General features: G+C 31.7%; 1 protein-coding gene across 1 annotated transcript; it reads right to left on the bottom strand.

The window, feature by feature from the left end:
* Positions 1-229: 229 nt before the first annotated feature.
* On the bottom strand, positions 230-3,997 carry LOC109799074 (uncharacterized). Its single transcript, XM_020359563.3, has 4 exons — positions 3,204-3,997; positions 3,025-3,107; positions 2,662-2,788; positions 230-1,135 (listed from the first exon to the last, which is right to left on the bottom strand). The coding sequence occupies exons 1-4, from the start codon at positions 3,624-3,626 to the stop codon at positions 626-628; spliced, it is 1,143 nt and encodes a 380-aa protein (XP_020215152.1). The 5' UTR covers positions 3,627-3,997; the 3' UTR covers positions 230-625.
* Between the last annotated feature and the right edge of the window lie 7,065 nt (positions 3,998-11,062).

An 11,062-nucleotide genomic window follows, 5' to 3' on the forward strand; every position in this document is an offset into this window, starting at 1 on the left:
GTAATTTTTGGTAAATTCCAAGAAAATAATTTCCTTCGTTCGTACTTCCTAGCTTGAACATGCAATGAAAATTTAAGCAGTGTCCAAAAACTGATTTTAAAATGGAACTAAACAAGGTTGTTTAATTTAGGCAATTCGTGGAAGTTTGTACTAGACACAAAGCAGTACGTAGAATTGAGAAATATGTTGAACAAACGAGAAGTTTTATTTTTAGTTTTTAAAACACTTATCTTAAAAAAATAATAATCTTCAAAAATTGATAAGTTTTATGAAAAAAAAGATTATAAAATAATTTTAGAAACAAAAAAATGAGAAGTGATTCTCTAACATTCAAGCACCTACGAGCACGACAAATATTACCATAAAAGCCACTGATCATATATAACTCAAACGAAAGTCTACAGCAGTCATGCACCCATACGAGGCCAAACAACATAGGCCGAAACAAAAGCAAAACAAACCAACATCCGAAGTCTTCGCGCGACATGAAACTGAAAATCACAAGACAAACATAACCGAAAGCCACAGTAATATCCAGAGTGGACAAAGCAAAAGAAAAAGAACGCAACAGAAGAAATAAAAGAAAGAAAGTATGTGATCAGGGCAAAAACCACGCATGCATGCATCAAGCAGCTTTACGATAGATCATCTCCATGAGATCCATCTCCTTCTCCATGGCCACCCCATAATCCACTGCGCCAGCCTCCACCGCAGAGGCAGTGGCCATCTCCTCGGAGGTGAGCATGACGGGCACATAGTCATCATTGGCGACCGGCAGGTGGCGGTGCCAGGCAGGTTCCTCCTCCTCGGAGGTGAAGCCACCCTCGGAGCTCTCGTAGCGAACGCGATAGGGGCGTTGGTGGAGGTTGTTGTTGATGGGTTTGTTGAGGTGGTTGTTCTCAGCCTCGGTGACTTGCCTTATGTAGCTCTGGAGAAGAGTGGTTGCTCCCTTGGAAGTGGTGCGCTTGATCCTCTGCTTCCGCGCGTACAGTCGACGCTTTGTGGCGTTCCAGTGGTTCTTGATGGTGTTCTCGCTCCTCCCTGGCATTCTCCTCGCGATCTCCGCCCACTTGTTCCCCAGTTCCTTGTGAGCCTCGATCAGCACTTTGTCCTCCTCTTCGCTCCATGACTCCTTCTGCATGCATTCATACAACAACACCGCTATCAAAATACCTTACAGGATCAACAAACTTACTTTCATAACAATAAGTATAAAGTAATAAAGATGGCTATGTATACATCACTTATATATATTTTTTATAAATAAATAAATTTATAAATACAACAATAAAGATTTAACTTAAATCCTCTTACTTTTACTTTAGGATTGAGTAATGCCTAAGACATGCAATGGACTACTTGATTCTAATTATATAACGAATGCATGTAGTATAACTAAGAGTGATAATTTTTGTACACGCGAATGACACGAGCAGCTTACTTACACTTCTAATTTTTCCTATCGCTCTTCTTATATGATATTATGACAATATATAATCAAGGATATTAAGTTCTTATTTTTTATATATATATTAAAATGTGCATTAAAGGAATATATTTTTCCAGCGATTAAAATGAATGCGCATAAGAAAAAAAAATAAGATAGTTAATTGAGACATTTTGTAATACATCGATTGTTAAAAGAGATTGAGATTGCTTCTACGTTGGAGTAATGGACTTATGTGTGTAAAGGGGTCCTAAGGAGAAAAAGAAAAAGACAATCAATTTTTTCTACAAACAGGCACATACATGAATGATTAATTTCCAAGTTTTTGTGGAGGTATAATAATATTAAAAAAAAATGAACTTCGCCATAGTGTTGACAATGCGATAATTAAGGTTTTTTTCTTCATAAAGAAAAAGACACTTAAAGATTTTTTTAAAAATAATTTTATTTTGTAGAGCTATAAAATAATGTAGGTTGTACTTTTTAAATTAAAATGATATTTTTTATAATGTTATAATTTAAAGAACTTTTCTATATGTTATGAAAATTTGTAAATGTATTTTTCATTAATGAATAGTTTTCTATTCTGAAAAGGCACAGACATATGTCCCAAAAATGCTCATATTTCAGAGAATTAGTTATAAATGAAAGAGAATGTTGAAGAAAAAAAATTATGTCATATAACTCCACCATACATAGAAACATGTGTCACAAAAAAAAAAAGAGAGAGAGAGAGAGTAAGTTTTAGACACAAATTTTTTATATTGTAATAAATTATATAAACGAGATGATTGATGAAATGTATATAAATGATATGATTTAATTGCATTAATCAATTTCATTGAATATACAAAGGATTTTTTAATTAAATAAAAAACTCTTATAAAAATTGATCAATCATAAAAATTATTAAATTAACTCTCAAGATTGAGATACATTAAGTAAATTCCTTTGCTTAGAGAAAATTATCTCTAATCCCAAAACTAATCTCAAATTAGATGATTTTTTGTTTAAAAAAAATAAAAAGATTAAATATTATATATGTATATTGCATTTAGAAAATATTCAAAAGAAAAGTATATCATATACATGTTAAGTAAATAACACCAATTGGATCGAAATAATGGAAGATGTTTGAATAAAAGGATATTCTAAAGATGACGTCGAACTGTATGCGTAAGAGAGAGAAAAAAAAGGATAGAAGTGGAAGAAACCCTAATGTTTGGCCTGAGATGATTGTGCCATCTCTCTCTGCACTGTTTCCCAATCCGGCCATTCAGCAACCTCGCGATCTGAGACCATTTTTTCAGTCCAAAACGTTTCACCAATTGGACGAGGACCCTACAAAATCACATAAAAAACAAAATCTTCACCATTTGTTAAAAGTTGATGAAAAATGGGACAAAACATCAACAAACCTCACCAAAGATAAGAGCTAAATCAAAGAGTCAAATTTTCATGGCAAGCCCCACATGTAACCGCAAAGAATAAAATGACAAAACAAATTTATTGAAATAAAAATATAAAAAAAAAAAGACAAAACCTTGAAAATCGAAAATCGAAATCATTTGTTATACCTGTCCTCATCAGCACTCCACTGGCCTTTGATTATGTTGCTAATCTGGTTCTGAAATTTGACAGTAATGCTCCTTCTCTGCACCTGATTATTCATGTCAACAAAAAAAAAAAAAAAAAAAACCTTGTTAGCATCATTTATAGTTTCATGATGCATGAGACATGAGAAAGTGAGACCCACCTGAGGCTGTGAAGTTGCACTTGCACCAGAGGGAAAGGGAATTTTCTGGGAAAAGTCCCAGATGCCCTTGCTGGTGTTGAGGTGGCCATACATGGGTTCAACTTTGGTGTTGTTTGGTACAAAAGTCATGGGGTAATAGGTGTTGACAAAGCCTCTTTTGAGGGACTGATCATTGGGGTAGCTTGAAGGAGGAGTTGTTGAGGACAAAGAGAATAATGGGGTGATGAAGGAGGAAGAACCCTCAGTGAAAAAACTTGCAGGGTTCTCATGGTTTGGACCATTTAGGGAAAGGTGCTGAAAATGGCTGAAATTGTTTTGGCACATGAAGGTGGTGTTTTCCTCTATGGGGATCTCTGATTTGATGTCAGAGTAAATCCCAGAAAGGTAGGGATTTTTCTCTGAGAAGCTTAGATCAAACTCCATGAAGATTAGAGAGAGAGAATGACAAAGACTGTGTTTGTTGTGTTTGTGTGTGAGAAATATGATCAGAACTGTGTTTGTGTGAAGGAAAGAGGTGGGGGTCCTGGGTTCTTATGGGACTTAAAAAAACACAAAGAAAAATTAATTTCATAAAATCAAGTATGATGAGGGATAATCATGTGACACCTGGCATGTGTATTAATAGCATCCAACGGCTCAGATTTGTTGTTTATGTGACTGTTCAGCTTCCCCTCCAGAGTGCCCAACTGGGAAAATTGTTTTTTTTACTCATTTCTTTTACTCTGGTCATTTTCTTTTCTTTTCTTACAATATTTTTTAAACAAAATAGGAAAAGGAAATGATGAGTTTGTTACAGACTTTTGTATTTTGGTATTTAGAGGATGACTTTGGAGAAATATTTAGGAACACATGAATGACATGTGGTTGCCACTCTCTCATGAATATTTATTAACTTTTAATTTTTTATTCATTTTTTACAGCATTTTTTTTTATTCATGAAAATAGAACTGATTGCTACACTCATTCACATTCTTCTAAACCAATTGAAGTAGACTATCTAATTATTTCAAAATTTTTACATACCCTTCTTTTTATTTTGTTATTATATTATTTATCATATTTATTATTTTCTTTCTCTAATTTTTATCTCTCTTTATCTATGCAAAGGTGTATATATTCACCAAGAGTTTTAGAAAAAAAAAACGTTTTCTTTTTCATTTTTTCTTTTTGGTCAGTTTTTCAAAGAATTTAAAACGGAGTATATTCATAAAATTAAATAATAAAAAAAAAAGATGACTTAAATATATTTTAATCGTATAAAATAGATGAGTTTTGATTCTAGTCTATATAAAAGTCAAAATCTTTAGTTTTCTTACCTCAAATTAAAGGTGAAAATTATTTTCTTGTTTACTTCACGTTATTATGTCATAATTTTTAAAATGTTTATATGTTTTGAAAGTCTAATGATCATCCCAAATTAAATGATACTTAGGGGTGTCTGTGATACAATATTTAAAAAATATAGATTTCAAAATAAATGTTATTATTTATTTTAAATAAATATTAGGATTAAAAATAGCGATTTAAAATTTTCAAAAATTTAAATTAAATAAGAATATTTTATAACGTCTAAAATTAAATTTTACTCATTAGACCTGTAATTTTAAATTTAAGAAATATATATATATATATATGAAAGATTTGTTTATTTTAGGAGTAAGTCTGCCTAGACATGTTCTATTCAATAACTCATGTTTTACATCAAATTTCAATGATCTAATAATGAAATTAAAGTTCTTAATACATAAATCAATATGAGAAGGATTCAAACTACACCGGTATAACTTTTATTAAGTATTATACCATTTAATACTTATATTAAATGTGAATTTTGTAAATCCAATTGTTAGATTGAAAGTTCTTTACTCTTTGATCATATATACAAAATTTTATATTAATCCAAGATGATTTGATAGCATTCAAGTTGTTATTCAATTTTAACAATAAACATATAAAGTGATATGAATTTTCAATCTAACGGTTGAATTTACAAAATTTACATTTAATATAATGTTATTAAATGGTGTAATACTTATTATAAATTACATCGATGTCGTTTGAACCTCCTCGTATATATATATATATATATATATATATATATATATATATATATATATATATATATATATATATATATATATATATATATATATATATATATATATATATAATTAGATAAATAGATAGAGAGAGAAAAATGAATTTACTTATTTTAAGAGTAATATATCAAAATTTAATGATCTAACTGTTAAATTAAAATATTTTTATAATTATTTATTGATTTAAATGAATGAAACGAAGTATTATATATATATATATATATATATATATATATATATATAAATTATATAAATTATTTAAATAATTTTCAAATTTTTTAAAAAATTATAGAATTAATATATGTAAAATTAATGTAAAAATTATTAACAATTTAATATAATTATTTGCCTAAAATAATTAAAAATTAAAAATTATTAAGTTATATATGTATATATATCACGCACGCTTACGATCAGTATTAAAAATTATTAAAATTAATGTAAAATATATATGTATATATATCACGCACGCTTACGATCAGTATTTGCCTAAAATGCAGATTTCACAAGGGACAACTAAAACTTAGATGTCGCTTGTCATTCCATTTAAAATGTTATTTCTATATACGCATACTTCTCAGCGTTATCTAATATAAATTTTAATAGATCTTCTTAAATCTTAAAAGTATGAAAAAGGTAAAAGGATAAAAAAAAAAAAAACATTAAGTTATATTTTTTTCTTTTTTGAGTGAGTCAAACCAAATTGCTGCTAATTAATAGTAAAATAAGGCAAACATGAAGCATTTGAGAAATACCATTTCTCAATTGACTTTGTTTTAATTGTTTTTTATTTTATTTTATTTTTATATACGGTTAATCAGTGTAAATTTTTTTTTTCTTTTCTTTTATATATATATATATATATAAGTCGAGAGAAAGTATGAGAGAGAGTATTTTGTGCATCCAGTTTAGGGTACTGTATGAACAAAATGACCTTAAATGCCATAATAAATTCTAGGTTCTTGGTCTTAAAAGTGAGGGTACCTAATTTTTTTTTTTTTTTCTGTATTAAGGGTACGTAATTTAGTTCATAGTCAAGTATATCTAATAAAGGATTTAATTCAGATGATGGAGTAGAGTGTGTTATCAATATTCGATTCTTATAAATGAAAGTAATAGGTAACATTAACAATAAATATTATTATTTTTGGCTTATGATGATGCGGTTGAAACCATTGAGACCAGTGTGAAAGTTATGAAGAGACTAATTTGCTGTGCAGCGGGAAGGAAATTAAAGAAAACAACTAAATTGCGTGTAACTGAACATTGACTAATCAATTTTCACCCTCATTTAATTCGGAACTATTTATTGACTTTTCATAAATAAATTTGAGACAAAAAAAAGTGTTTGACACTATAATCTCTTACATTTTTAAGTTACTTTCAGTATAAAAAAAAACCATTTTGAAGTTTTTTATCTTTTGTTTCTCTCAATATATCTTTTATACTTTTAATTTTAAATAACATTGAACAGGCTAAATTTTTATTATATAATAAAATTTACAAAAGACTTATACATATAAATAGATATTATATTTTTATATAAACTATATTAATTTATCTATACAAAAGATTTTAGAGATTTTTTTATTTATCTATCTATTTTTTGTAATATCCCGAATTTTTTACATAGTTAATTATTATTATTTTATAATTATGGAGCTTATTTAATGAAATTTTATAGAACATTTTAGAGATTTTTAAAAAAATTAATTTTTATATGAAATTCTATTTTTTTTGGGCCAAAATGGGCTGTTCCAGACGATGAAAGTAAACTATTTTTTAAGGACCAGAACGGGCCGTTCCAAATGGTGGAACGGCGCCGTTCCAAATTAGTAAAGAGGCCAATTTTGGTTATTCCAGAACGGACTATTTTCAAAGTGAAATGGGTCGTTCCAAGATTCTAAAAATGCATAAAAACCTTAGTTGGAAACGGACCGTTCTAATTATGATCAATGTGTGTTAAAATGAACCCTAGAACGGGCTGTTCTAATTTTGAGAATGGTCGTTCTAGTTGTAAATTTTGCATATAACGAATGGCTCCAAAACGGGCCGTTCCAGATTCAGAACGGGTCGTTCCGGGTACCCCTGAATGCCTATAAATAGGAGGGAGGGGCTGTGAAAAAAAATTGTAACTGACGAAGGTAAAAACTTAAAGAGAGAAAGAGAGAGTGAGAGAGAGAGAGAGAGAAAGAAAGAAAGAAAGAGAAAGAAAGAGAGAGAAAGAAAGAGGGAATCCAGAGGAGGAGATTAGCAAGGTTCTGCTCTAGTTTCAGCTCCTGCTTATGGAGGTAAGGGGGTAGTGAGAAACCTCACTCGGGAGTGTGAGAATAATTGTTGGGTAGTCGGATTGGCCCCCAATCCCTTGCCTGATGTATGTTTCTAGGAACATGAATGTGTTCTATTTTACTTTCTATTTGCCCTATTGTGTTCCTTCATGGAAGTAATGAATGAATATGTAATTAATTTTAAAAATAAATAAGTTTTAATATGAATAAGAGTGCTCTCTGTGGATTCCTGTGCGGACCTTATGAGGAACAATTATGACATGACTATGTGAAATATGTACAAATGACATGAGACATAAGAATGAACTATTGAGATAAGCTATGATTATGAGAATATGAAAAATGATGACATGATGTACTAAATGAAATTCTGAAATAAGTCAAATGTTGAGTCAATGAAATAATGAATGTATGACATGCATCATATGTATATATAACTCCAGGTGTGCCGCTTATGCCGCATACCAATGATGTAACAAGCTAACAAGGTGTACCTTAGGGTCACCAGTGATGTAACAAGCTAACAAGGTGTACCTTAGGGTCACTAGTGATGTAACAAGCTCACAAGGTGTGCCTTAGGGTCACCAGTGATGTAACAAGCTAACAAGGTGTGCCTGAGGGTCACCAGTGATGTATTCATGAATGAAAGTGCCCAGGTGTGTTGTTGTGCAGCATACCAGTGATAAGAAATGTAAACTTCCGTATGGCGCCACATGCATGCATTTATGAGTCGAGTCCATGACATTATTGCATGATAATTTAATGTATATGTATTCTAATATATTTATAACTTGAGAGTTATGATTAGTTATGTGTAATTTGTGTGGTATTTTTTATGATTGTGTGTGTTGCCTAACATTTATTTCTACATCTGAATTAGAGTGAGATGTTTCTCACTCCCTTGTTGTTCTTGTATATGTTTAAATTATGTTGCAGGTGATCATCATCGTGAGGATGTTATTGATAAGACTTAAGGCTTCAGTTGGGCATGCTCTGATAGGATGTGACATCGGGGCATAGATAACTTAGTTTAAGATGTTATTGTTTTAATAAATTTAGTTTCTTTTCTTTTGTAATTTATAGCGAAGAGATAACGTAGATAAAGTTTATAATCCAAGAAAAGTGTATGTTAAGAATTGTAATTTTGAACATTCTTGATGAAAGGCCAAAGTGTGTATCTTTGTTATATTTTTATTACATGATTTGGAAGTTATAATTAATTCCTGACTAGGAGGCACTACCACCTTTGCTAGAATTAATCTATATTTTCCTTTATATGATTTCTTGAGTTTTGATACTTACATGTTGACTTTTTATGATTTATGAGTTACGAATGTGAATCTTCTACCTTATGATATTTGAGACATTTGTTTTATCCATGATGTTATCAACTAAGAAAGATTTTATTTACTCAAAAAGAAAAAGAAAAAAATTTTATTTACATTTATTGTGCATTAATGTTGGGGTAGAGGGTGTCACATTTAGTGGTATCAGAGCAGGTCAATCCAATCGACCGTGAGTTATGAGTTTACTATGCTTATTTGGTAGATGAATGATGGACTGAATTGATTGTGGAACTTGTTGGTATGCTAGTGTGATGATTGATTATGTTTATTAATTGTATTATTTTCTTAGACTATGGCTGGTAGAAATGATCGTGCAATTGTTGATGCTCTTCAAGCATTAGCACAAGCTATGAATAATAACAATAGGGCTGGAGTCGCTCCTAACTGGCTGGAGAAATTTTAGCGAAATCACCCACCTACCTTTAAAGGAGGATATGACCCAGATGCTGCTATGAATTGGCTAACAGAGATCGAGAAGATCTTCAATGTCATGGATTGTCCCTCGCTTAGAAGGTGAAGTTGGCCACCTTTATGTTGACTACTGATGCCAACTTTTGGTGGGAAGGAGCACTTCGAAGGATGATTGATGGAGGGGTGCACTTGAATTGGGACAACTTCAAGAAGGCCTTCTTGAGAAGTATTTCCCTGAGGAGTCGGAAAGAAATGAAATTCCTTGAGCTGAATCAAGGGAAGAACACAGTGGCAGAATATGCTGCCAAATTTGATGTTTTGGTTTGTTATTGTACACACTACCATGGTGAGGGTGGTGAAAGGGCTAAATGCATAAAATTTGTAAATGGTTTGCGTCCTGAAGTGAAAACTGCAATTAACTATCAGGAGACATATCACTTTTCCACTCTGGTCAATAAGTGTAGCATTTATGATCGTGACAACCGTGCTTGTGCTTCTTTCTATAAAGGAGTTGGAGGTCCTATCCGTGTTGTGAGTTCTAGTACTTCGGATAGGAGTAAGCCTTACTCCGCTCCTACTAGATTTCAAGGGAGTAAAGTTGTTGCTAATGAAAGCAAGTCATTTACTAGAAGATCCACTATTAGTGCTACTAGAGGTGTTGGAGGGTCTATGTCCACTCTTTCAAGAAGATGCGAGAAGTGTGGACGTGCTGGTCATAATCAGTCTGAGTATCGTGACAAGGAGGTTACCTGCTTCAACTGCAATGGTAAGGGTCACATCAGCACTCAATGTCCTGAACCACGAAGAATACATGTTATTGGATCAGGTTCGCAAATTGAGCGTCCAAAGACTGTAGGGAAGTATTTTCTCTTAGTGGTGCTGAAGCTACTCGGTCGAAAAATTTGATACAAGGTACTTGTTTCATAGCTGAGACTCCTTTTGTTGTACTATTTGATTCTAGTGCAACTCATTCCTTTATTTCTATCTCTTGTGTCCAAAATTTGAATTTTCCTGTGTCTTTGTTAGATTTTGATTTAGTTGTTGAAACCCTTACTAATGGTCCTGTGACTACATCCCTAGTGTGTTTGAAATGTCCTTTGACAGTTTTCGATAAGCAGTTTCTAGTTGACTTAATTTGTTTGCCTCTTAGTCAATTAGATGTAATTCTTGGTATGAATTAGTTATCTTCCCACCATGTCCTTTTAAACTACTTTGATAAATCTATTTCCTTTCGTGAATGTAAGAGTACGGAATTTCTTAGTGCTGCCGACATTAAAACTTGTTTAAAAGAAAATGAAAGAGTGTACATGATCTTAGCTTCCTTAACACTTGAGACTGATAGTAAGCTAGATGAGATTCCCTTAGTGAGAGAATTCCCAGAAGTATTTTCTAAGGATGTGTCTAGTTTACCATCTGAGAGAGAGATTGAGTTTAGCATAGACTTAGTGCCAGGTACCTCACCTATATCTATAGCACCCTATATGATGTCCCCTAAAGAGTTAGTTGAGCTTAAGAAACAATTAGAGGAACTGCAAGGGAAACAATTCATTAGGCCTAGTGTCTTGCCTTGGGGAGCGCCTGTTTTATTGGTTAAGAAGAAAGATGGGAGCATGAAGTTGTGCGTAGACTATAGGCAATTGAATAAAGTGACCATTAAGAATAAGTATCCCTTGCCTAGGATAGATGACCTTATGGATCAACTAGTTGGATCTTGT

This window comes from Cajanus cajan, chromosome 4, assembly GCF_000230855.2.
Source record: "Cajanus cajan strain Asha chromosome 4, NIPB_CcT2T_4, whole genome shotgun sequence".
Classification (NCBI taxonomy): Eukaryota; Viridiplantae; Streptophyta; class Magnoliopsida; order Fabales; family Fabaceae; genus Cajanus; species Cajanus cajan.

Coding starts and splice junctions, on each gene's coding strand:
- LOC109799074 (XM_020359563.3), bottom strand. CDS start 3,626: ATGGAGTTTGATCTAAGCTTCTCAGAGAAAAATCCCTACCTTTCTGGG. Junction 3,108..3,203: donor GTGCAACTTCACAGCCTCAG/GTGGGTCTCACT, acceptor ATGAATAATCAG/GTGCAGAGAAGGAGCATTAC. Junction 2,789..3,024: donor TGGAGTGCTGATGAGGACAG/GTATAACAAATG, acceptor GTGATTTTGTAG/GGTCCTCGTCCAATTGGTGA.